The sequence below is a fragment of the Polistes fuscatus genome, unplaced genomic scaffold (assembly GCF_010416935.1).
Source record: "Polistes fuscatus isolate 324 unplaced genomic scaffold, CU_Pfus_HIC Scaffold2, whole genome shotgun sequence".
Lineage (NCBI taxonomy): Eukaryota > Metazoa > Arthropoda > Insecta > Hymenoptera > Vespidae > Polistes > Polistes fuscatus.
The window spans coordinates 16,287,408-16,313,338 of record NW_025113096.1 but is presented as its reverse complement, the minus strand read 5'-3'; the positions used below and the strand labels follow the sequence as shown (position 1 = coordinate 16,313,338).

The 25,931-nt window shown below is 33.2% G+C and overlaps 2 protein-coding genes across 4 annotated transcripts in view; one reads left to right on the top strand and one right to left on the bottom strand.

Moving 5' to 3' along the window:
• The window catches only part of LOC122517028 (mitoguardin), a 34,040-nt gene extending 9,177 nt beyond the window's left edge, over positions 1–24,863 (bottom strand). The window contains exons 1-3 of the mRNA XM_043635317.1: positions 24,646–24,863; positions 24,322–24,469; positions 23,973–24,116 (exon numbers count right to left, since the gene is read on the bottom strand). Coding sequence (XP_043491252.1) covers positions 23,973–24,116; positions 24,322–24,469; positions 24,646–24,738 — 385 coding nt within the window. The 5' untranslated portion in view covers positions 24,739–24,863. The remainder of the gene's footprint in view (positions 1–23,972; positions 24,117–24,321; positions 24,470–24,645) is intronic.
• Positions 996–21,325, top strand: LOC122517029 (protein unzipped). Of its 3 annotated transcripts, none has more exons than XM_043635320.1 (6): positions 996–1,063; positions 1,595–1,844; positions 19,517–19,718; positions 19,807–20,201; positions 20,289–20,623; positions 20,717–21,325. In XM_043635320.1, exons 3-6 carry the CDS (start codon positions 19,517–19,519, stop codon positions 21,225–21,227), a joined length of 1,443 nt encoding a protein of 480 aa, XP_043491255.1. In that variant the 5' UTR covers positions 996–1,063; positions 1,595–1,844; the 3' UTR covers positions 21,228–21,325. The 3 variants fall into 3 exon arrangements, with proteins under 3 accessions (XP_043491255.1, XP_043491254.1, XP_043491253.1); XM_043635319.1 differs by having other exon boundaries at positions 1,039–1,416; positions 1,497–1,840; XM_043635318.1 differs by having other exon boundaries at positions 1,039–1,416; positions 1,497–1,844.
• Positions 24,864–25,931: the final 1,068 nt, after the last annotated feature.

Below are 25,931 nucleotides of genomic sequence, written 5' to 3'. Positions count from 1 at the left end.
GCAAGGAAGGCTACCCTCGACCGTTCGGCTCCGCGATGCTGCCGGATGGTCGGCATCAATAATACCGAGAGGTGACGTAATGTTTTCGGCGGCACGGCATTGGACGAGTTGGCGTCCAATGGGTAAGGGTCGATACTGTTGGTGGAGCGAGAAAGAGAGAGAGAGAGAGAAAGAGAGAGAAAGAGAGAAAGAGAGAGGAAGTGAAAGAGAGAGAGAAAGAGAAAGAGAGAAAGCGCACGTTCATCCCCGTGTGCTCGCTCTCACTCTCTTCGTGCTAGTTCGTGCTACATCGCGAGCTACTCTATACAGGGTGAGTTTAACTAACGTCCGTATACATTGAAATATCATGTTCCAAGATAATAGAAATTCCCAACTAACTTATGTCCTAATATAAATATATATATATATATGTTTCGTGATATAAACAAGTAAATAAAAGTAATAAAAGTAATTTTAGCCATATATATATACATAATTAAAAAAAAAAAATATGAAAATGGAAAAGGAAATGACCAATAATAAAATTACAAGAAAAGAAAAAGAGATATTTAAAGTACGGACATTAGGTGATTCACCCTATACGTTATCGCAATGTCGCGACGCACCACGTAAGCGCGTAAAAGCGCGCCGCGCGACTGTACGGGTCGCCGCTGTAACGCGCCCGTAAAAGCCACCCCCCACCACCGCGCGCCCTCTCTCACGTCTCCTGGCAGGCTAGGCGCACTGGCGTCGAACAACGCCGCGAGGACGTCAAGGGTGGGGATGGATACTCGTACATATGTGCGCACGAGTGTGTGCGAGAGTGAAAGAGAGTGAAAGAGAAAGAAAGAGAAAGAGAGAGAGAGAGAGAGAGAAAGAGAGAGAGAGAGAGGAAGAAGAGAGAGAGAAAGAAAGGGAGCGAGAGAGAAAAGGATATCGAAGGTGCATACTGCGCACGACGAGGATATGGTAGGAACAGGAGGGCGGGGGTTGGTAAAGTGAGGGTTCGTAAGGGTGGGGGGAGCGCGAGAGACCCGTTCCTCGCAGTGGCGTCAGTTATTCGGATTACCGATCGTCGTACGGTGTACTTGTTCTCTCTCTCTACCCCTTTTTAACTGTCTAATAATTTTCTCGCTCTCTTTTTCGCTCATTTACTCGCTAAACTCTCTTGATCTTGTTTTCTCTCTCTCTCTCTCTCTCTCTTTCTCTCGCTCGCTCTCTCGCTCTCTCTCTCTCTCTTTTTCTCTATCCTTCTCTCTCTTATTGTTGATTATTATTATACACGTATATACACTATTTAGCGTTAATCTCGCTATCGGTGTAAAATACTTGAGTATCCTCGACATTCGAGGAGAGGAGAGAGATTGTGTTTAACGCGCACGAGACGAGGTTGTATCGAGAGACGGAGGACAAGTTCGCGCGTTCATCTATAAGAAAGTATATATATATATATACATATATATATATGCATAAATATATTTATATATAATGAGAGATATCGCGTGTATTTGTGACAGGTAGAAAATAGAAAAGAGAGAAATATAAAATAAAAAAGGGCTGAGAGTTTAAGTGAGAGGAGACAATAAGCGTGAAAGGGAGAAAATTCATTTACTAGATAATAATCATCGTTCTTCTCCACACTTCTACGACTTCTACTACTACTACTACTACTACTACTACTACGACTACTACCGACGTCTTCGTCATCGTCAAAACTTTCTCCGAAAGACAGAGAGATTCGCTAATCGCGTGCTACGCGATACGAAAAATACTCAGAGAGACACACAGACAGACACACGCATCCCGTTCGAGGATATTTGGATTAAAGAACGTTCTATGAGAGCGAGGGCATAGGACGAGCGTAAGTACGTTCGAACGTTTTTTATTTCTTTTGTGGGTCTGAACATCTGAACGTCTATCCCAACTTATTTGATTTCAAACGAGTATTTCAATGGAGAGACGATCCTATTCTCCCTGTTCCTTTTCTTCTTTGATCGAAGGAAAAAGGGAAGGTCGTGCGTTTTACGAGAAGAGGACGCGTCCTGGTTTCGTCCTGATGGGTCTCTCTCCTCTCTCTCTTTCTTTCTCTCTCCGTATATATACGTCGATTATGGATTTTTCCTCGACCTTCCTCGGAAATACGTTCGCTCGACACGTACGACAGAGATCTTCATGTTTTCCGGGAACTAACTTTACTTTTAATATTCAGTATTCTCGTATTAATCGTGATATATATAATCCGCCATTTATTTTAATACTACCAAAACCCTGCATGTTAATTTATCATATCCATTACTCAGCTTTTATTCGTATTTAATCGTAATCCGCGTAACAGATCAGGATATAAAGGACTGTTCGCGTGTGTGCAATTGCGTAATATGTGTATACGTACATTCTTGTGTGTGTGTGTGTGTGTGTGTGTGTGTGCATTTTTCCATGTGAATATTGCTTTATACGAGTGTACAATATTTTCTCTTAATATCAGATGTTAAATTTGAAAATATAATTCGGGGGATGAAAAGGGCAAACGAATTCGCGCTCGATTTCGAAAGCGCAGTAGCAGCAGCATCAGCAGGAGAAGGAAGAGGGGGAAGAGGAGGAGGAATACAATCGACCATCATCTAACCTTGAAACGGTCACCGAATAACCCGCGCGACTCCTGAGCTTATTTTAACGTTCAAAAACGTTCGTTCAATCGTGAAACGATAGTCCGTCATAATCCAACGTGCCACATCGAGGCTGGCCCTTCCGATAGACTTACCCTTTAGGTCAAGTTCAGAGGTCAATACCTCGTCGTATAGGCACAAGAGGAGAGAATCTCAGAGAATAGGGAATATGCGAGTGGTTCTACGCTATGGTACATATATATAGTAAATATAGGAACACGGTTTCACCCTTATCCGACAGATCGATGGAGGAGAGGTGCCTGGTATGCCGGTGAACTTGGAAATTTTCCTAGCACACGCGCAATATCCTTCCTACCGGCTGATACATTCATTCTTCTCTTCTACCGTTGTTTACTTTAATGCGGATCGCAACAAAACCTATCGTTTCTCTATTTTCTTTCTATTCCTTCTATTCCACACTATTTTTAAAAGTTATTTTTCTACAAGAAAGAGATTCAAAGCCACTCACTATCCTATGGTATTTATCTTTGATGAATTATATTTTCTAAATATATATATTTATATTTTATTTTTCACGACAAACGACAAAATTCGTTTATATAATAATATCGGATTATAGTCTAGAAAAAAAATCTTTTAAACCCAAAAATAGAAAAACAGACGATTTTTTCCTTTCTTTTCCGTCAGACGCGGAAACGAATTCCATTATACTCCTTTCACGAATAGTGCATAAAGATTAGAAAGAGGAAAAAAAGAATAAGAGAAAAAGAATGAGAGAACCAAAGCCCCAGTCGCTGACGCACAAAGTTACTTTCAGCCGTGCTTGTTCTTCTTTCTCTCTCTCTTTCTTTCTCTTTCTATTTTTCTGTTTCTATCTCTATCTCTATCTCTTTCTGTATCTCGAATCGTATTGTCCGGTTACGTGTACGAGGCTAGAAAAGTGTTATTTTCGCGAAGCGTGACGGTGAGCAGGCAGGTGTGAATAATAGCCTGCACATTTGAGGGAAAAGATAGCCACGACGATAGTAAATGAATGTTGGTTGTGTTTTCAAGTAAAAGAAAGCGACATAACACCATGTCGACAACAACAAACCTAACGCATAAATGTTTACCCGTATACCTAGGGATGGGATTTTTCTATCAGACAACAAAAGAAAAACCAACCCCGCGTCGCGGTTATTATCGTTTCGCCATTAGCGTAATTGACGTCACTGTCTTCTTTAGCGAATCCCCTTGAAAACTTAATCCTGCGCGGTTCCTACCTTGGGCGTGAACGATTCAACAAGTTGTCAGCCTACCAGCCAGCCGGAACAAAACTCATGTTTCTTGATCCCTTTCCCAGACGTATTATCATCCCTCTAACGTGTTTGCATCATTTTTTTTATAACGATCCTTTTTATATTTTTATATTTAGAAAATCATCCCCTTATTTTCTTGTTTTTACTTTCTAAATTTTCCACCCAAAATACATCCCTCCGACGTGTTTGCTAATTTTTCTTATAACGATCCATTTTATATTTACAAGTTCATTCTGTCATATATTTTTTATCATTATATACTTGAATACATTTTGTTCAGTTTCTAAATATTGTGTCTGAAATGCATCCCCTCTAACGTGTTTGGACAAATTTATAACGATGATTAAAAATTGTTTTTGGTATTTTTATTATATTTTATATTTTGTAACTTTATAACGAATTTTCTTTTTCGAACAAAATTTTTTCCCAATAAAAGAAGCATCACAGCACTATTGTCACCGAACTAACCTTTTTCTTTACCAAGAGATATGAGAATTTTGACCCTAATGCATTCGATCTTGGCAACGTTTCAACTCTCTATCGTAGACGTTTTCTTTCTCTTTTCTTCCAACACACAAACTACAACGTTTCTAGTTGCAAGTTTCCGTGATCAAGATTAAGGACATGCGTGGGAAACATGCGGAACGAGTATATCCTAGACTTTAACAGGAAGGTGGCGGGTGGTATAAAAGAATAAATCGTTAAATCCTAAGATGAACGAATATTTGTACGTTCGTTCGTTCATTCGTTCGTTCGTTCGTGAGTAGCCTAATGATTATTTAATCATTCTAACAATTTTCTAGCGTACAATCGTTGCATTATTAAATATACAAATAAAACTACGCGTAAACGTTGTTTGCGATCCATTATAAGCAATCTAGTATTCCGAGGGAATAAATTTACTCCTTTCGAAGGAATCTCATGTATTTAATACGCGTTACTTGAATAAGGACGAGAATGATAAATTCTTCTTCGTTTGATAGGATCCAAGATGAAGGACGCGAACTCTCACGAATGACAAATATTACGATGACGACGAGACAACTACGGTGTGCATTTAAATTCGACGAGAGATGATAAATTTGCGAGCAGTTATTTCGTTAGACTACATCAAAGCTGACGCAATGGTTCAACCGTGTAATACGATAAACACGATGCCGTTATATTTTTTGTTTAATTTTTTTTATTATTTTCCTCCTTCGTCATCATTTGCTTTACGTCAACATGATGATTCAGAATATCTTACAAGTAATCTAAATAAAATAAAAGTAGAGATCAAGAGGAGAAGGGAAAGAATTAAAAAAAACGAAGTAAAATAAAATGAAGGGCAACAGGACAAACTTAAAATAGATTTGACAAATTATCCAAAGAATCCAACCTCGGTTACAGTAGATGTTGGGCAAAGTTTAGATACACCGTGTAAGAAGTTTCGAAGCAACATTTTGGAAATTTCGAAATAGCCGGGGTCAGGTCAAACAAGGGGGAGGGACTATTTTCGCAAGCTCATGCGGTTAGGAGATTCCAAAGCGTTCGAATAGCATGCATAGGTGACACGCAATTAGGTCGATCATTAGGTAACACACCATGCCCTCCCCATCATCATCATATCATCATCATCACCATCGTCGTCGTAGTCATAGTCATCGTCGTCGTCATCGTCATCGTCGAGGATGTTCGACCCTGATAGGATTAATAAAAGTGACATGTTCATATCTCAACTTAACGAGCTGTTAACCTGAGAGATCTGCTCCGATTTCCATAACCGAGTTCGCATAGTCGATTCTCCGTTACCCCTTTCATTAATTCGTTCATTTATTCGTTCGATTATTCGACCCCCCTAAATATTTCTTTTTAACCAAGGAAATCGAGTAATGTAGGCCACGTATCGGCATGCATCGGGAAGAGCAGCAAAAATATCTGTTGCATCGTTGAAGATATAAGCAAGAATAAAAGATCATGCATTATGCTTTTTATATTTTCTTTTCGAAACAGCTGCACACACACACATTCTGATTTAAAACGTGATAAGCTGACATCGGTATATAACTTGTTCTGTAGTCTACACAGGAGACGGTATTTCTTTACCATCTGCTCTTTGACAGAATTCTTATTTGATATATAACACAGATATTTTAATTAATTATCATTCGCACATATCTAGATGTGATAGTTATTGTGTTATTAGAGTAATTAAAAAAAATAATAACATATATTTTATAACATTAGGTTGGTCGACAAGTCCGTGCAATTTTCCTTAAGTAATTAACACGAATAAAACCGTACAAGGTTTATTGATCAACCCAATATAAAATAAATTACAAAATTAATATTTTTCAATTTTGTTACTTACTCTCTACTGTCATTATTATCGACACATACATAACATAAAAAATAATTTATCCCCGTTAGAAAATATTTATATAATCGTACATAAAAATGACACATGTTTTGCTTTCCTACCACGTTCCCCTATATAAATTTGAGGTATGCGGAGTAGCGTTAAATCGCGTCAATGTAGAATCTAGGTGAATCGTGCCAAGAAAGATCTTTAGTATTTCTTTCTATCGTCTTTCGGGCAGACACAAGAAACGTACATAGAACTCGGATTGAATATCCTGGCGAAAGGGTAAAATGTTTGTGGCGCCCTCTCCCTCTCCCCCCTCTCTCTTTCTTATTCTCTCATTTCTCCTCCCAAACCCCGTTCCCTCCTTAACTCCTCCTCATCCACCCATTCCACCAGAATCATAAAGTAGACCGACGCTGAGGAGAGAAGAGATAGAGGGGAAAAGAGGGGGAGAAGGGGGCATCGTACACTGCCCAACTACGTGCCACGTCAGGCGGAAAGATCTTCCGTATCTCGGATAGGAGAGAAGGCAAAGGAGTACGAACGATATCCGACGTTTTCCAGCACGATCGCTTTTGCTCTTCTGGTTCCTTAGTCTAACGGTCCTTTTCCTAACCAGTAAACATCAGGGAATCTTTGTTGCATCTATGCACTCATTACTTTCATGCCCACTAAACTTCCTCCTGCCGATCTGTATATCTATACTTTTTTTTTTTTTTAATTTGTATTTCGAGACATAAAAGTCTATTGTTGTTTTTGAATTTTTATTTAAAAATCGATACGAATTTTGTGACCAACTCGATGTATTCAAATCTCGTTTGATCAATCTGATTAGATTGGCCAATAAATTTGTGCAGATTTTTCTAAGTAAATCGTTGGCCAATCAAAATGCATTTTATGATTAAGGGGTTTAAGTTGAAGAAGAATGTGTAATTTTGTGGAAAATGATCAACCTAATAACAACCGATGTACACATTTATGATAATTAACGGTAAATTGTCCTAATAAATGATAAAGTAAAAAAAAAGGAATCATTAAACTGTAGAGAAAAATTCTATAATTTCTTAGAGACAAGAACAAGAAAAATAAGATCATCGCGGACGTGGGGAAAGGGAAGGGGGATGATAAAACGGTAATAGACAAGTAATGATTGTAATAAAGTAGGAAGTAGAACTGTAAAAAATGTTTGTAGAACGCATGAACAGGGTATCGTGAAGCGTGACGATGGATGATGGATAAAAGAAGAGTAGCTACTGTTAGGTATTAAAGTGGTGCTTGAATTTTCAATCGTGTGCCTCGGAGCTATCCACCGAACGGAAACGAGTTTAATAAAGTTTCTCAATGTATAGGTCAAGTCGTATAGCTGCCCTTGACAGTAATTCATAGCAGTACACTCTTTCTCGTGTGCACTGGGTTACTATATTAATGGAAATAATACTTTGTTTCAACGTAACGCGTAAAGTTACCGCACGGATATAACAAAGCAAAAAACGAAGAAAAAAGATTAAAGAAAAGAAAAAGGAGACTCGAGAAGATTGTAGTTGGCATCCATTTTATGATTTGTACCGTTGTAATATCCGTTTACAAGTTTCTTCTCTCATTTTCTTGCCTTTTTTCAAGGATTTCAAGAATACGGAAGACTGGAGAAGAAATATATATATGTATATATATTTTTTTTATGGCGTTAGTTTCTCGCGTGATCGCGTGTTCCTCCAATTACGGCAATTTTCAACTATTCGCTGCACTTTTGTTAATCCGTCAAATTTTCTCGCACTTTATTATTATTTTCATGGTTAGAAAGAAAAGATCGAGAAAAACGGGAAAAGAGAAAAGAAACAATCTCTTGGTCTCATACTTTCATAAAAGGGCAGCGGTAACTTCGTCTAATTCGTACTGTTAAATTGTAAATTGTCTTAATTGCAGTAGCAAGGCGGTCTTGGGCGTGTAACGTGATTAAAGGCATCTTTCGTTGAGCATATCGTTGAGAAAGATGTATCGAAGCTTATATCTCCATACGTGTGTGTGTGTGTATGTGAGAAAGAAAGAGAAGAATTTATTACGAGACTAGACGTCTTTATCGTCCTACCGAAATTCTTTCAAGTTGCCAAAGGAAAAAGTACTTACGTTATTTCATCGTTCACATTCGATCGAATAAAAAGAAAGAAAGTAACATGTATTGCATGTGTCGAAAGGTTCGGTGACATCAACGATTTGGTATGGAAATGGTAGTGTCGAGTTAAATGGCGGATTCCAAATGGTTGCTTATTTATTGGAACAGTGTTTTCGAACGTTTTTTACCAGTATTTTTAATCAAATATCATTGTGTAACATTAATGCAACTCTGTTCCTATTATAAATACCGCGAACAATATATTTATTTATACATTATTGGCCAGTATTTATAATAAAAAATCATTGTGTAAAATTGATGCCACTTTATTCCAATTATATATACTGATTATTTATTTAACAAAATACTGATGAAAAATATATAAAAACTATTATTTTTTTTAAATACCATAATTATTCCTACTTTCTCTCGAGTTAATGTTCGGATAGTATAGTTTCTTTCGAATATTTAATACAATTAGGATCTCAATGAAGAAACGAGGAGTGTTGCGTCTTACAAGAAGGTAAATACCCTCGGGCTTGTTGTATGACGTTAAGATGAGAACAAGAAATTAGAGATGACGTTATGGACAACTCCGAGTGTGATGTTTTATGAAGGACAAGCTAACCTAACTTTACAACAGAATAGTACACTACCGTCGTCTTGTAACATGTATGCATGCCAGGCATGGCCCTGTGTGTTACGACGATCTGTACTCAGAATTATGTGAGGAGACCGAGATTCTTCTTCGTCAGTCTCTTTACTTTGACTCATCATACGTAGTGGTATCTCGAAATCGTACTCTGACATTAAAGACGAGTCAGTCCGTAAGACGAGTAGTATATTCGTCTTTATTCTCTCTTTAACACGAGTGTCCTTCCAAGTTGTCAGGTCATGGTTAAAAGACGACGTGATATTAATTCTAGCCCTAACTTGCCAGGATATACGAGATCCTAGATGGGATCCTTGAAGGTTTTCTTTTCTTTATGACCGACCTTCTCACGACACACTTACTAAACATTCTAAGCTCGTAATATATTACGAATATGCGATCGTAATAAAAGATTAGGTTTTTCCAAATCAATAAAAAAAACACTTTGTTTCCGTTCAAATTATTTGTCTTTTTCTTGAAACTTTTGCCAATGGTAAATCTTGACGTTTCAGTTTAGTGAAACATTTGGCAAATTCGTTTGGCAGATTGCATAAGATGTTGCATTCACTTCTTTCTCTCTCTCTCTCTCTCTCTCTCTCTCATTCTTTTTCTCTTTTACACCTCATTTTTATCGTACTCCGAGTAACACCGCGGGGGATGTAGCCAAACAATCGCACGGCTTTTTAACGGGCACCCTTTGTTCCATTGTTAGCCGTGGTATGCGTCGTTGAAAACGTTGCCTATAATACTCACGTTCTTTCCTTGCTGCTTTCTCCTTTTTCTCTGACGTTTGCTTTGAACCCACAGAAATAAAAAATAAAAAAAAAAAACGAAAAAAAAACGAAAAAAAAAGAAAGAAAAGAAAGCAAAGCTCTCGACCTAAAGGACCTACACACTCTACGCGTTCGTTTTCGAATTCAAATCGATGATGCACAGTTATAGACTTCTATTACGAACATTGACCTAAAATCTACTTTAAACTTCGACCCCCCCCCCAACAAACAAAACTTACGAATGACATTTGGAAATAAATCGTGGAAATTATTTCCCTCTCTCGCTTCCAATTAAATGCGAATCTTAGAAATTCGATGCAACTGAAAGAAGAAGAACCCACCACTCGAAACGTGCATGCATGTTCCGTTGATTAGTCTCGAATCTAACATAAGACGATGAGGATCCCCCTTTTTGCGTAGAAGACTGGCAAAAGCGGAAGTAGATTCTCTATTTCTCTTTTATTGTGAAGTGGCCACTACGTCTACTAAGAAATTTGTCGCGCCATGCTTGGATGCACGTGCTAAGTGTAACTGCAAAAGAAGTGCTCCTCTCGAGTCGTTGTTGTTGTTCTTCTTCTATTTCTTCTTCTTCTTCTTCATCTTCTTCTTCTTCTTCATCTGCTTCTTTTTCTTCTTCTTCTTCTTCTTATACTTCCAACTGGATGGGAAAGAGGGGTTTAGGAGGGTTATCATGGTAACGCTGCTGCCCACTGACAGTACAACCGTAGAAAATCGATATTCCCTTCATTCGATATGCTGCACGGAGGACAAACCCCTGTCTGTCTGTCCGTCTGTGTGTGTACACGTGTGTTACTTCTAACGAAGCACACTTTCCTTTTATTCGACCGCACTACTGTCTCCAATTCGTGAGAATGATAAGCTACGACGAACAAGGAAAAGGTATAGGTCGCGGATCTTTTCAAGAAACACGCACGTATTCCATCACGAAACACGAAATACCATTACTGAGGTCATATACCATGATTAGTATTCATTCCGCGTTAGTATACCTATGATATGTAGATCAAGATTTATACGATCGTTTATTTTTATTTTTTTTAATATCCTTGCATAAACAACGACTCTGTCTAACGTCACTTTCGATAGATATAAAATTGATCATATAACGTAAGTTCTTTTAATGTCGACAAAATATTACATTCCACGAACACCGATCGATCGATCCTATGCAGGTATAAACCTCCAAGAAGAAAATGATGGCTTCATAAAACATTAGACTCGAAGGTTAACTCGTGATCTTTAGTGTCCTATTTCGTAGTCTTGTTATCTCTGTGCGACATATCGTCTATGTTCATCGAAAAATCATTAATCACATTTTCACCTTTTTTTTTTTCTGTACGAGAAAATTACTTTTTTGAACTTATTATTAATAACTTTATAAGAAAATATCAATAATGAAAGTGTGTGAAAGTATTAACCAAAAGCATACTTTTTCCATTAAAATTTTCTTTTACGAACTATAGCTCGGATTAGCATAAATGTTAGTTAATGACATTTAGCTGAGCATAGACTGAGATATACTCGCTATCATTAAATTTGCACAGCATTTAATTATCTGCTCTCTCTTTCCCTCTCTTTCCTCTACTTTTTTCTCTTTTTAATTTTACTTATATTTTTTCTTTTCTTATTTTATTCGCGAGAGTATATCAAGTTGCTGTTTGCCTCACGACACGTTCCTACAACTCTCTTGTATATACAGTGAAAATCTGTTTTATGAGTCTACACGTAACGTATACGAGCATATATTGTGACCATTCTACTCAGAAATGGATACGTAGTACATTTTACGATCTAGCAATCATATCATGTATGTTATACACATTTATATGAAGCTGTGTCTGAGCAGCGTCAGGGTGGCTGACGTTTCTCAAGCATGTTGGTTTCAAATATCCGGCAAACGGCAATAGGCCGTTTATCATTGAGTCATACAAACAACTTCTATTACGTGCATCCAAATTTGCTATATTATTATTCATCTCACTTTCTCTAAGGAGAAGACATCACGACTTCTAGATCGTATGTACATTTATTCATATATGCACGCGATGATATCGACAAAATTAGATGAAGTAATCTAATCTATTTAACGTATATCTTTCCCCATAACACTTCACTATCGACACTTCAATAGAAAATTTAATTAACTTAACGAGAACATTATTTTCATTTTATTCGTTTCACGCCATACACCTGCGCAAAAAAGATACGTAGGTGAGTTGACAAGTCTAATATAAAAATAATTCGTTTGTAAAATTCATTTTTATTTTTTAAAAATAACAATTCATTTTGAAGCTCAAGATTTTTTAATCCACATTTGTATGCATGTATGCATATCATAATGAATGATTATGTTTATTTATTTAGTTTGTAAAGAGAAAGATAAATTAGATTCGTTCTTCCCCTCGATATTTACTTTCAACGTAATAACGCGATTGTCTACCTTCTGAACGTCGAAATAAGGTTTCCCTGGGACAACTCGAAGCAAGAAAGGTGAAGTTAAATATTTTGTCGTGATCTACGCCTATGCACGTAGCCCACGTGAAAGAGATTATGTTTTCTCTTGTACTTTATATATATATATATATATATATATATGTACACTCTCTCGAAGATAATTTCGTGAAAGTTCGTATCGTCTAATTTTCTTGCCAGGATTAACTTATGAATAGGTATTTCTTGCAAACATTTTTCTTTTTATTTTTTTATCTTTTTCTTTAAGAAAATATTATCGTTAAAAATAAGAAACTTTTACTCGTACAATCTCTCAACCATACAGGATGTGTTCAAAATATGTGAGCATAACTTCATCGAAACCGAAGGTGGCAACTTCGAACAATTTCAATGAAAATTCATGTAACAACACGTGTAATAGAAAAACAACTATAATTTGGATCATACGGTTGTATGAATTTTTTGTCTTATTTTAGCATATCTAATTTAGCTCCGAAAGTATGCCTCCACATATTTGGAAACAGCCTGTGTATATCTAATAAATTTTGATGAGTTAGAAGAGATCTAGTTGCGAGATAGAAATTCCATTTATTTGTGAATGTTGAAAAATCGATAAAAGTTGTATATCGCGAATGTGTCCTTCCCAATTTAAACGAAAATTTCTAATCGATCGTTAGCAAAATTGAACTCGTTTAAAAGTCATTAACGCATTTTGTCAAGTGAAATATTGCCTATCTTGAAAATGAATGTAGGTATATAAATAAATGTATTAAGGTATGTAGGTATGGTATGGTATGTGTGTACGTAGGACGAGTTTTATAAAATTCTTTCGGTTGATGGGATGGAGGAGGGCTAAGGTTAGTAGGTCACCGTCGTATCAACTACGAGGTGCATGGATACGCTCTGTGACCGAATTATACTTGCTTGTCCTGGTAATAATAAAATAACGCCATGATTATTTTCGTCCGACTGCACTTTTACTGATTAATTCTAACGATTGCATTCTATGGTTTAATATTTTTATCAATTATCATCAATGATCATTGTATATACATTTTTTGGAAATATAAATTATTTAAAAAATATATCAATGTTAATAAATTAATATATAGGCATATACATTCATTTATTACTAAGTTAATCAATAACTAATGCCTGAATTTTCTATATTTTATATTATATTTTAAATCAGGGCGTCTCGAACTTTTTCACTTGGCTACCCACAAATTTAGTTACGTGGTCCCATATAGATTCGCGTGACCCACATTTGAAAAACATAGTTTTAAATAAATAATATTCGAATATTTATTAAATTATATATAAAATTCATTTTAATATTATTTATTTATTAATAATCATTACTTGTCCAAAGGCTTAAGAATTATTACAATCTATTATAATATCAAAAAATTTGTAAATGACTTATTAATCAATTTAATAATTATATTTATGAGCATACTAGATTTTCTTAACGTTAATTTATTACCATCGACGTACCTAGTAAATTGTTAACATTTGAAAAATAATCTAGCAACTTTATCATGGTCATACAATCAGTATAATATCAATCGATCTTGAATTCAAAGTGAAACATATATTTCTATGTAGGTATAGTTGAAAGAGGGAACTCATTAATCGTAACATTGGTACTGCTTCAGGTTGACTAGTCGATAAACGAGTAGTAGAAGAAGGAATGTTCTGTTCTGTTTTTTTTTGTGAGATCCTATCAGGAACTACTACGTTTCTAGAGGTTACGAAGGGGAAAAAAAAACAAAAAATGAAAAAAGAAAGAAACGAGAAGAGAGAAAGAAACATTTTGCGAAAATTACTATTCACGCTTCGATAGTTCGCACGTTACTCTTCTGTAAGTTTCCTCTCTCAAGCTCGTTTCCTGTACTGGATATCATTAACGATCTAACATAAGAGGATATTCCTAATATATTCATAACGAGAATGCAAATTGTTTATGCTACGACTAATAAATTAATAAATGCTTAACGATTCATTCAAGGTTCATTTGATGTTATGCAATATTCAAATATTTGATAGGAAATTAATAATAATAAAAAAAAAATATATTCCAAATACGAGGGACATAATTTATTATGAAAGTTAAAGAAGATAAACAACATTTTTAGAATATTTTTAATATTTTTTAAGATACCAAAGCATTTGATGAATGCTTTATTTTTAATATATTAAAATAAATTTCTTAACACAACTAAATAATACAAATTTGTATAACAGTTTACTCAATTTTCTTTACTTTTTGTTTAGCGGATGAACACTAAACTCTCTTTAATTTTTTCTTTTGACGCAAATGAGAGCGTCTCATTTAATTTATATTATAATAATGTAATATAATATAAACATGTTAATATACAAAAATTATTATTTTTATATAATTATATTATTTTTTAAAATTTATATTATTTTATTATATATAACTTATATATATTATATTATTTGCTAAATTATTATTTTAATATTGTCACATAGGAATATTAATTTTTTTTTTTTCTTAACAAATATATTCAATATTGCATAACGATAATTATAATAATATTTTATTGTTATTATTAAATAATAGCTGTGAGGGGGGGGGGAAAGTATCAAATTTAAGAGAGATCGATCAACCCGACAAATGTTATTAGACGCGCATCCGGAGGACAATAAGTAGCTCGTTGCATTACGCATATCGTTAGAATGCGCGGGTATGCATTCAAGATGTATCGCGATGCATATTATTATAAGTGGAACAAATATCCTTGATTAAACGTCTGCCTGGGGGAGACAGGCAATGAAACAGAGTGTTAGTGGGTGGTAGTGTTAGTGGTGATGATGATAAAAAAAAAAGAGAACGAAAGGGGGAGAAGGAGGAGGAGGTGAAGAGGAAAGGAGAGATCTATCAATACCACCTCTTCCCTCTATGTGTCTGCACTTGGCGTTAACACCCTGTACAATCACGGTGAAAAATGTTTAAACTGCTTTAAATTTCGTGTTAGATCGAAAAAGAAAGCAAGACGAAAAATACAGGATTTTTTTTTTTTTTTTTTTTTAAATAAGAACATTACTTTCTTTATTATATTTTCGTTACTTCTATTTATTTAATCAGTATTTTGTTAAATATATGATCTATATATATGATATGAATATTTCTTTTATATAATATTTATATATTTGTAATTTCTTTTCTTTTTTTTTCTTTTTAATATCAAATATTGATAAAGAATATATACTAATAGTTTTATTAAAAATACTGACTATTAGTTAACAAAAATAATTACAAAATATTGACTCAATAAATATCGCTCCTTTTGTATTCTTCCCTTTTAAAAATATCAATAATATTTATTAATCCTCTTACTCGAATTATTTGTAAAAAAGAAAAGAAGAGACAGACAGAGAGAGAGAGAGAGAGAGAAAGAGAGAGAGAGAGAGAGGAAGAGGGAGAAAAAAAAAGAAATAAAAGATTTTCACGTTGTAATCTAAGCGCGTGCAAACACTCGTAACAAGTGTTTCCAATTCGCTAACGCAAATTGCATATCCGTGCCAGATACACGTGCATTCTTCTCGATTTATCGAATCGCATACTAACGTCATGTTTAGTCGTCGAATGTATCGAGCAAATTGCATCATAACTACGCATAATTGATAAATAAATTGTTATTACGTGAGTGCCTTTCAAACACACTCTCCCCCTTCGAGTCTCTTCTCTTCTCTCTCTTTTCATTTATGTTTCAATAGCTACTTCTCGCGTTATATTCCACGTGGTTATTCTCATTGCTTTTGATTTTTTCCCCCTTCTTTTACTTTTTCTTTTTCTACATCCCCCCTTTTATATAGTTGAATTGAAAGGAAAGTTTGTTTGAAAGTTCCTTCTCTCTTTCTCTTTCTCTCTCTCTCTCTCTGGCTTTGTCATCAGCTAGAAAGGTGTCTAACGGATAAATTGAAATTTTATGGAAGAAGGGGAGGGTGAAGGTTGAAAGAAGGAAAACGTCCTATCGCTATTTTCATAGTCTATTGAAAATTTTTCACGTTAAATACTTCAATCTTGAAACGTCTTCAGTTAATTCGATCAATTCCGTTCAATGAAAGTCAATAAGGTAGATTAATCCTTTTAGTGCCGATCGAATATTTACTTATGCGAAAAATAATGTTATAAAATATGAGAAAGGAAAGTATAGAAATTTTATAAAAAAATGATAATTGAAAAATGAAGGAATAAATTATTGACAAAATTAATTTCAAAATTTGTCGAAAATTGTAGTAAAATGTATATCGTTATATTGACACTAGAAGGGGTGAAATTCTTTAGAAATGTTGATCGATGCTTAAACGTTTTATCAATTTCTAATATTATTCCATCGTACATCGTTCATCATCGAAGTCTGTCGATATTCTTGTCAATTTCACTATCATCCTGTAGAATTTATAAACGTCCTCGTTCGAATTCTCTACACAAATACAAACATAAATGGATGTCTGGAATAAGTATTACGTTTCACTAGCTTGAGTTTACAAATCTTTTCTGTTTAAAGCTACGTGACAAATAACTTTTTTATTAGGAGATTATTATATATTGTTCAAAATAGAATAAGGGTGTTAATTATATTAGCTAAATGATTAATGACCACATGGAATTATTTTTTATTTTATATTTATAACATACATTGACATGAATCATAGGATTATTCAGAATACTTACTCTCACTTTTCATCAATTTGAAATCACTGGAATTTGCTTGAAATACAAAGTTTCCAAATTTAAAAAAAAATCTTTTAGGATTATTAAACTTTCAAATGGATATCAATTTTATTGTCAAAGAACATTTTAGTGTTCGCTGTATATATGTATTTGCATATTTTTAATTTTGAAATAAGTTTTAAAACGAACTGATTAATTATTTTTACGTTTGTCTATCAATTTATTTCATGTGAGATACGCCCTTCTTCCAGACACCTATTCATATGGTACATTAAATATTAAATATGTTATATATTATAATGCATGTCCTTGCAACTATTCGATCGAACAGAATACTCGTTTCGTTATTCTGAACAAATGTACAAATAGAAACAATCCGTAAAGCGAACCTTTTATCGTGTGCTTTGATACGGGTTGGGACAATGATACAGACACAATGATGGCTTCCGTAGAACTACGAACAGGAAATGTTCTACGTTTCTCTCTCCTCACCTCTCCTCTTCTTTCCCTCTTTCCCTCAAGTTAATCTGAATAATCACCTTCGACAAAAATTACAGGGGATAGGTCATTTGAAAGCTGTGTAAATCCTTCCCTTGAAAATCTGTTCAAAGACCATCCATTATTGTGCATTAAGAGATTGAAAAAAATAAAAAAAGATAGAGATTTATAGGCTATAAAAATTATGATTAGCTTTGTTAAAAACGACTACTATAAGTTCAAATAATTTTATTAATTTTATTGCCCAAGTCGATCGAGTTTGTACGATGCGTCAGCAGTTCCTGTTCAGAGAGTGAATCATAATTGTAATTTATCTAGAAAGAAAGTATATTCAGTTGTCTTTGTCATACTTGGACTAATTTACAAGCAAGTATAATCGAATCAAGCTATGTATGTAAAGTATATGATATTCCTTTTACAACTAAGAATCTTCTTAAGGTAATGAAAAAAAAAACAAAGTATAGTAAGCACGTGTTAAACGGGTAGACTTAATAAGGATACAACAACAACAACAACAACGATTGAAAGAGTGATTAGTTTAATGACACTTAATTGTTTGGAATGCAGTTTATACCTCCTTTTTCTCGATAGGGTACTTAGTTTGTAATTAGAAAACAAGTTGAATTACTGGCGTTTGAAAGAGGCTAATAAAAAATTTGTAAAATACTATATACTCGAACGTGTACCAATCAATCTTGAGAAAATTATACGCGTGTCGATAGGTAGATGATTATTAAATATTTGAAATAGTTTATGTAGAAGAAAAAAGATCAAATTATCCAGATGAAATATATATTATACGCTGGTAATGAAATTCTTTCCTTCCTTTTTATCTCAAATTTAATATTTTTATTTATTTATTTTTTCTTTTTTTCGTGAATAATTTTCAACATTTTCTTATACAAATATTTTTTAATTATTTTCCTATATCGTCCATGTTCAGTAAAAAGTCATTAACTACCATTTATGCTAATCTGATGTGAGTTATTGTTCCTCAAAGAAATTATTAATAGGTAAAATTAGGTTTATAAACAGTATACTTTTTGTTAATACTTTCACACACTACTATTAATGCTTTTTATGGAGTAATGTCTGATAAATTGGATTGTTTATAAAATTTTAAGCAATGTAAGCTACATAAGTCATTTTGGACCAAAGGTATAGCTAATGACTTTTAACTGAACATAGACAATATTATTTTGTAATTATTATTTTTTAATAATATATATATATATGTTTGTGTGTGTATATTTATATGATATAAATTATTACATAAACGAATACACCGCGAAATCATTACGGTAAGTGGAAATTGTGTACTGTACTACACTGTGAACGAGTCGATCGTCACGAACATGTAGCCACGAGATGTGCCTTGCGGTAAAATGGTTCCGGATTACGGACTCGTTTTACGTGAACTTCCTTACCGTGTTTCATAATCGCGTGTCGAGTCAACCAACCAGCTATCCAGCAGGCAAGCAAGCTAGAAAGTCAACCCAACAAGCTTACTCGCTTGCTCATTCGTATAAGGATTACTGTTCTTTTTTGGTTCATTCACTATCTTCTTACGTATTAAATCTTCATACTGTAATATTTCGAAACAACTCTTTGTCTTATTCCTCTTTCCTGACAAGTGTTTACGAACGTAGACACTTCGTCAATGAATAAACACAGGACAGACGTACACTCACACATACACGCGCATATAGCACTTTTGCGCACACATGCGCGTGCAAGAGCATTTGTGATGCTGTTATTTCAATGATAAAATCACTCCTCTCGATCGTTTGTCGGTACATTGCATCAAATGTCAATCCCTTTATCGCTAAATAAACGCCAGAGAGATAAACGAGTGGTTTGATTAATATTTACTTACTCTTGATTATATTTACGCACGGAATAAACAAACCCTTCCATCGTTTCTTTGAAATGTAACCGTTTCGAGCGTTAATTTCAACAGTCAATTTTGATTCTACGAATAGATCATTGATACTTTATCTATTTAGAGTCATAAAATTATATAATACGTGATTTTTGTTCTATTTGTCTTCACAGATGTCTTGGCAAAAAGACTATCTTTCTGTGGGACTGATCGGTGTCCTTCTATTATTGATCAACGCTGACAACAGCGTACACATATCGTCGAAGTACGGTCAACTCGTTACTTCTAGTACTCTCAACTGGCTCCCACGTACCCATTATGATTCTTCACAGCAGATCGTCGTCGGTGGATATCAGATTCTTCGAGAAACCGAAGGTACATCAAAAATTCTAATAATTCAGAAGAATCCTGTTGAAATAACATATCAGAATAAATAAATAAATGAACTGATCGATGATTTCAGAGGATCTAATGGCACCGAACGATGCGCCTCTGAATAAACCACACCAGTTCAAAAAGCCGTTACACGTGTGCCGAGCATTGCACAATAGCGTGTGGGTATCCGGAACTCAATTGGCAGATGAAAAACGTTGCACAGTTTCGATACACGGTAACGTTCGTTCGTATGAAAAATACGATCTCCTTGAAAACGTGGACAATGCAGCACGAATTAGTTGGCGACATTGGAACATATATACTACTTTACCTGTGGGAGCAGTAGCCACGGACAAAATGTTTGTGGCAAGGTACGAGAGACCAATTGGTGAAACTAACTCAAACTTACCCTATGCTTACACCCATTATATTGGAACTATGGACACAAATGACAATTTCGGTACTATTTTCTACGTTAAGGAGGTAAATTATTTTTCATTGTAATATCTTATTGATTTTTACAATTGTAGAAACAAGATATGAAATATTGTTGTTGTTTTTTTTTTTCAGAATGGTATTGAAAATACAGCTAAATCGTGCGAAGTTCTCGTCGAGACCGAACCGATTTATTACGAACTTAGCGGCGTCCGATTAAATTGGTCTAAAAAACGCATTGTCAAACGTACACCTCGTTTGATCTGGGAAGGTACGTTGAAAAACGATGGCGATAAAAGGTCGAAGCTGGCAGAAGCCGTTGCGTACTCCTACAACTACTCGATGTACTGGGGTCAGGGTCACGCTATTTTGAAGGGTTTGAATACTTCGATCCAGTTGTACAACAAAATTAATTTACCTCTTATCATTTGGGGTATCGAGGAAAGGGAGAATCGTACCGAAGTCCAAAAGTATGTATTATTTTTCTTTTCTTTAATATTTTAATAACAGAAATAGGACACGCGATGATAATTATATATTTTTGTTATTGTTTTAATAAACAGGATAGAAATTTATTTGGAGCCAGGTACTGGGGTAAACGTTACCTTGAAAGCTAATTACACCGATATGGAAGTTCCATATACCGGAGAATTGGTTTCGCATTACGAGGACAAGGGGACAACATCAAGAATGATCAATGGGATTCGCAGGGAAGAGACCTTGCTCGATATTACACCAGAATTCGGACCGATTTATTACCTCAAAGATAACAGCTTAGTTCCTACAACTACACCACCACCTGTCGTAACGGAACCTACTACAACTACGATTAAATATACTTACAACGAGAAAAAAGAAACAAGACAGCCTAAAATGGAAGACCCTGGTTTGGATGAGAACAAAATTATCATACCGAAAACATCGGACACGTCTAACATGCAAAGCGACGATGGTGGTCCTCTGTCGCTTCAAAATAAAATCGAATCAGGACATTCCGGTGTGTCCTCCCTCAAAATAATGTCTTGTTCATTGATTTTATCTCTAACGACGATCGTTATCAATAGGATCGCGTGAATATAAATAAGATATGAATGAGAATCTCCTTTAAATCATTAAACGAGAATTAATAAAAATTAACACACGATAGTAATATATTATAAATGTAGAATACAGAACAGAGAGAAGAAAAATACACATACACACAAAAATGAAATAATTACGTAAAGAAGAAAACGAAGAAAAAAAACCAAAAAAAGAAAATAATAATACGAGAGAAAAAAACGATTATTGCTGTAATTTCATATACATAATAGCGATTATAATATAATAGCACGAAAATATATATATATATATAAGAAAAATAATAATAACAAAGTCCCTTTCTCGCGCCTCTACTCCACCCGATGGATGGATGGACCGGAGGACAAGAAATTGGATGAGATGTGCTCGCCTTTATGAAAACTTGATCTGTATATCAAGTTGATATGATTATACACATATACATATATATAAATATATATGTATGAATATATATGTGTATACGCGCACGCGCGAAGACTAGTGAAAGAAAAATAATATAGTTTGATGAGCTAGTTTCACAACAATAAAAAAAAGTCTCAAGTACAAGCAATCGCATACATAAATACAATGTGTTAACATTAAAAAATTGTTAACATAAACTATGTCGTACCAAATGCAAACTATATCGTACGTTGTTCTTTTGAATTAAGCTGTGAAACGATCTTCTATCCGACTATGTCATGCCTTTGCGAACAGTAACGTTAGACAATTATAGAAGACTTAAAAAAGAAAAGAAAAAAAAAGCTTTGAGATAATAAATGTCTCCATCGAGAGGGATGTTCAATGAAATCTTGTTAGCTATTGCTGATGCAAACGCTATCTTGGACAACTCGCTTTATGCGGAATGACGAATAAATTGAATTTTCGAGGATGGATATGCGCAAATAATTAATGAAGCTAATTATATATTTTTGAGATTACGGTACAATTTTAGAAGAATGTAATATTTATAAAAAATGATAGTGGTATAAGAAAACGTAGAGTAGAGGTGAAGGGCTAAAAATATTTTTATTCGTTCGATTTGATTTGAATATTTCAGTATGATACTAACATTTATTTCTATTGGGATCAGTTTACTCTTTTAATTCTAACTTATGTATTTCAAGCTGACGAATCGTCTTTTTTATTCTCATTAAATGAGACTTATTATTATCATTTATAAAGAAACGTAATGTGTGAAATAAGTACTCGATGATAAAAGAGATACTGCTAAGCATAAGCTGCTAAAAAAAAAACAATTTTCAAGCGATAATCCTTAATGAATTTCTAAAATATTATACACACACAAACACACACACACACATATAATATGTTATATATATATTTAAATATATTTAAAAAGTCAGAGGGGATAAAAAAACCAATAATAATAACAAAAGCATATTAAACTTTCATTAATACGAGCATAATTGTAATTGATAAGGCTGAAATGTTCCTTTGAAAAAGTGTAAAGAATTCATGGAATTATTTAAATCAGTGTGTTAATTTTGAAAAGAAGAAAAAAACCGACAAAAGATATACAGGAAAGAGACGAGATTATTTATATGAATTCTAAATTAATCGCAAAATGTTTATTGATATTTAATATATATAATTAATAAACATTCATATATAATGTCTCGATAGTTGCAAAAGAAAACTATTGTAGTCAGCTTATTTATCGGTTTACAGTTTTTTCTATCAAGAATAATAGCTTTAAAAAAAAAAAAAAAAAAAAGTACAATATTATTATTATTATATTATAAGTTAAATAAACACTGAAGCGCAGTGAATTCCATCTGAATTCATGCGATATTATCTGTACAGATGTACAGGAATATAATATGCATTCCATGAGTTAATAATATTAATAAAAATATTAATAGTAATAATAATAATAATAATAATAATAATAATAATAATAATAATAATAATAATACTAATAATATAAAAATAATAATAATAATAATAATTATAATAATAATAATAATCAATAGGAAGCAATAATTTGCTGCAAAGTGAATGTGTAGTATTGTGAGCTTTACAAAATTCTGTGTCTGAGATAAAAAAAAAGAAATATAAAAACATATTATAAACAGTAAAAATTTAACTTGAAAAAAGTTGAAAAATTGAAAAATTACGATTAAATAAAAAACATGCAATTAAAAGCTATGCATAAGTGACATACATATATATATATATTTGACATAAAAACAATTAATTTATCAAAGAAGCTACACCTCTGGATCTTTATGTTAAAATACTAGAACTAATATGAATAAATATGATTCCAACGCGAGGCAGAGGTTTTAATAATGCCAAAAATTAATCTGTAAGTTTAACAACTTCGATGTTTAGCGAATATTTTATTTGTGAATAAGCTGCTGCATTGTACATCATCATGTAAATATAAATGCAATGCAATATATGTATAAATAAATATCTGAATATATTAATATTCCCTTCAAATGTATTGACAAAATGATACACTTATGCATGTTGATTATCTCCTATTCTCTGAATGATTTTATTATTTATTTGGTTTATATCTTTAATTTAAATAAAATTTAACATAGTTAAAATTTTGTGTTAAAAATATATGTAAAATGTCATAAATAAAATAAACCGAACATAACTTGTTATATTAAAAATATAATAGCGTGCATGACACATTGAATTCTATGCATATACTTTTTAAGAAAATTTACTCATGTGTAACGATTAGAGTTAATTTTATAATTTTAGTTATGAGCAACTTACCTAAAACACCATACTGCTGTGGAGTTAATCTTACATCACCCTCGGTACCTTCTGGTAAAGGAGAGATTAGTGATGCTCGTTCACTAATGTGACTCCTACTACTCGCTTCGCTTCTTCTAGCCCATGATGCTTGAGATAGTGCATCTATGACAACAAAATGGATACAATATTTAATTTAGAAGTATGTTGCAACGATAAAAAAAACCGATGTGCTTCAAATTGTATACACAATATCGTAAAATGTAAATCTATTCTTCATCGAATAAAGAGCTTAATTACATTAAATCTAGATTGTAAATTAGAACTAAATAAATTATATAAAGTTTTATTATGAAGATGTAAATATTACCAAAATTGGATTTAGCATTGGCATATCTTTGTTTTAGATCCCTTATAGATCTTTTCGAAGGAGGCAGTGGATGTCTTCGTCTTCTTTTTAAAAATTGTGCCAAACCACCGAGCAACAACGAACCTCCAGTCAAACAAATGATAAAAATCTATAAAAATATATAAAAAAGTTTACTGTCATAAAATTTTATAACTTAACCTATACTTAATTATTATTTTCAAATATAAAACACTAAAGATTATTGACTTATTAACATTATTATATAATGTTCTAGGTTTCCAATATACAATCATTCTAACCTATAAAAAAAGTATATCAACTAACCTTTTGATTTCTAGATAAGTGAAACGCCGGCAAAGAAAATATGCAACGTGCGTATATTGACCCCAAAATTTGTCGCGCATTAAAATTAAACATCGTCAACGTGGTTGTATATAAATAATACCATTCACTTCTAATACATACAAAAAATTAATGCTACTCAAAATGCACTCACTCAATGTGTACACCGTATACCACTGAAGATCACGATACCTAAAGTTACAGATGGCAATAGTTACGTTTCGTTGCTAGGCATGCGCCGTCTGATATAAAATAAGCAATTTGTATAATTTTCTAATACTTTCATTAAAACGTAAAAAATTTTTAAACATATAAGCTGTAATATTATGTAAATTTAACTAAAATATGTAAAACCGTAAACTTATTGAATATCAATTATAATGAATTATTTTAATCACAGAGGAACGCAATTTAAAATATTCTATTCTACTACTACATAACATGACTACGTTAATCAAATAAGAAATACGAATTCAAACAATTATTTAATCTACAATAATCATTTATTTACCCTGTGCCTATAATATGTAGATAAAAGTTTTAAAGATTAAAATATATAGAAGCTCTTTTAGTATTCATTAATTGTAATTTGCCAAAAGCTCACCTCTGGGTCATAAAATCATCAAAAATCTTACATTATTATTATTAATATTATTTTTATCTCGTCATAATTAACGTGGAATTGAAATAACTCGCATGTATATGTATATTTGTTGATTTTTATTAAAATAATATATTATAATGTATAAGTATTAATTATAATTATTTTATTGTTACACAAAATAATGAACAAAATTTTGGTTTTTTACAGATCAATTAAAATTGTATCGCCATGCTTTTTTTCTAGCACGAATCACTCAAGAAAAAACAAATATGAAAGATTGAAAAGTGTGAGTTCAGTTTAACACGTGTATACTACCCATCCATTGTGATCGTAGGGGGAATAACCTGCATGACAAATGCATAGTGGGGGTGTTTCCCTGTTGCACTTGTAATTCATATTTTGTCCGCACCTGTCGCTGAGGTCGCTTTGAACGAAAGATGGCAAATCACGTTTAATATTTAATAATATTTAAAATTATTAGTAACGTCATCTCAAATAATGAAATACTTTTTTTTTCTTATGTTACTTCTTTACAACCAATTTATAAATTTTATTATTGGAAATATCATATAAGAAGTTCCTTGAATATTTGTTCGTGAATAGCTTTTTTTTCGAAAATAACGTTTTATTAATTACAGTTTAGTGCTAGATAATATTTTAAAAA

Coding starts and splice junctions, on each gene's coding strand:
- LOC122517029 (XM_043635320.1), top strand. CDS start 19,517: ATGTCTTGGCAAAAAGACTATCTTTCTGTGGGACTGATCGGTGTCCTT. Junction 19,719..19,806: donor GATTCTTCGAGAAACCGAAG/GTACATCAAAAA, acceptor CGATGATTTCAG/AGGATCTAATGGCACCGAAC. Junction 20,624..20,716: donor AATCGTACCGAAGTCCAAAA/GTATGTATTATT, acceptor TTTAATAAACAG/GATAGAAATTTATTTGGAGC.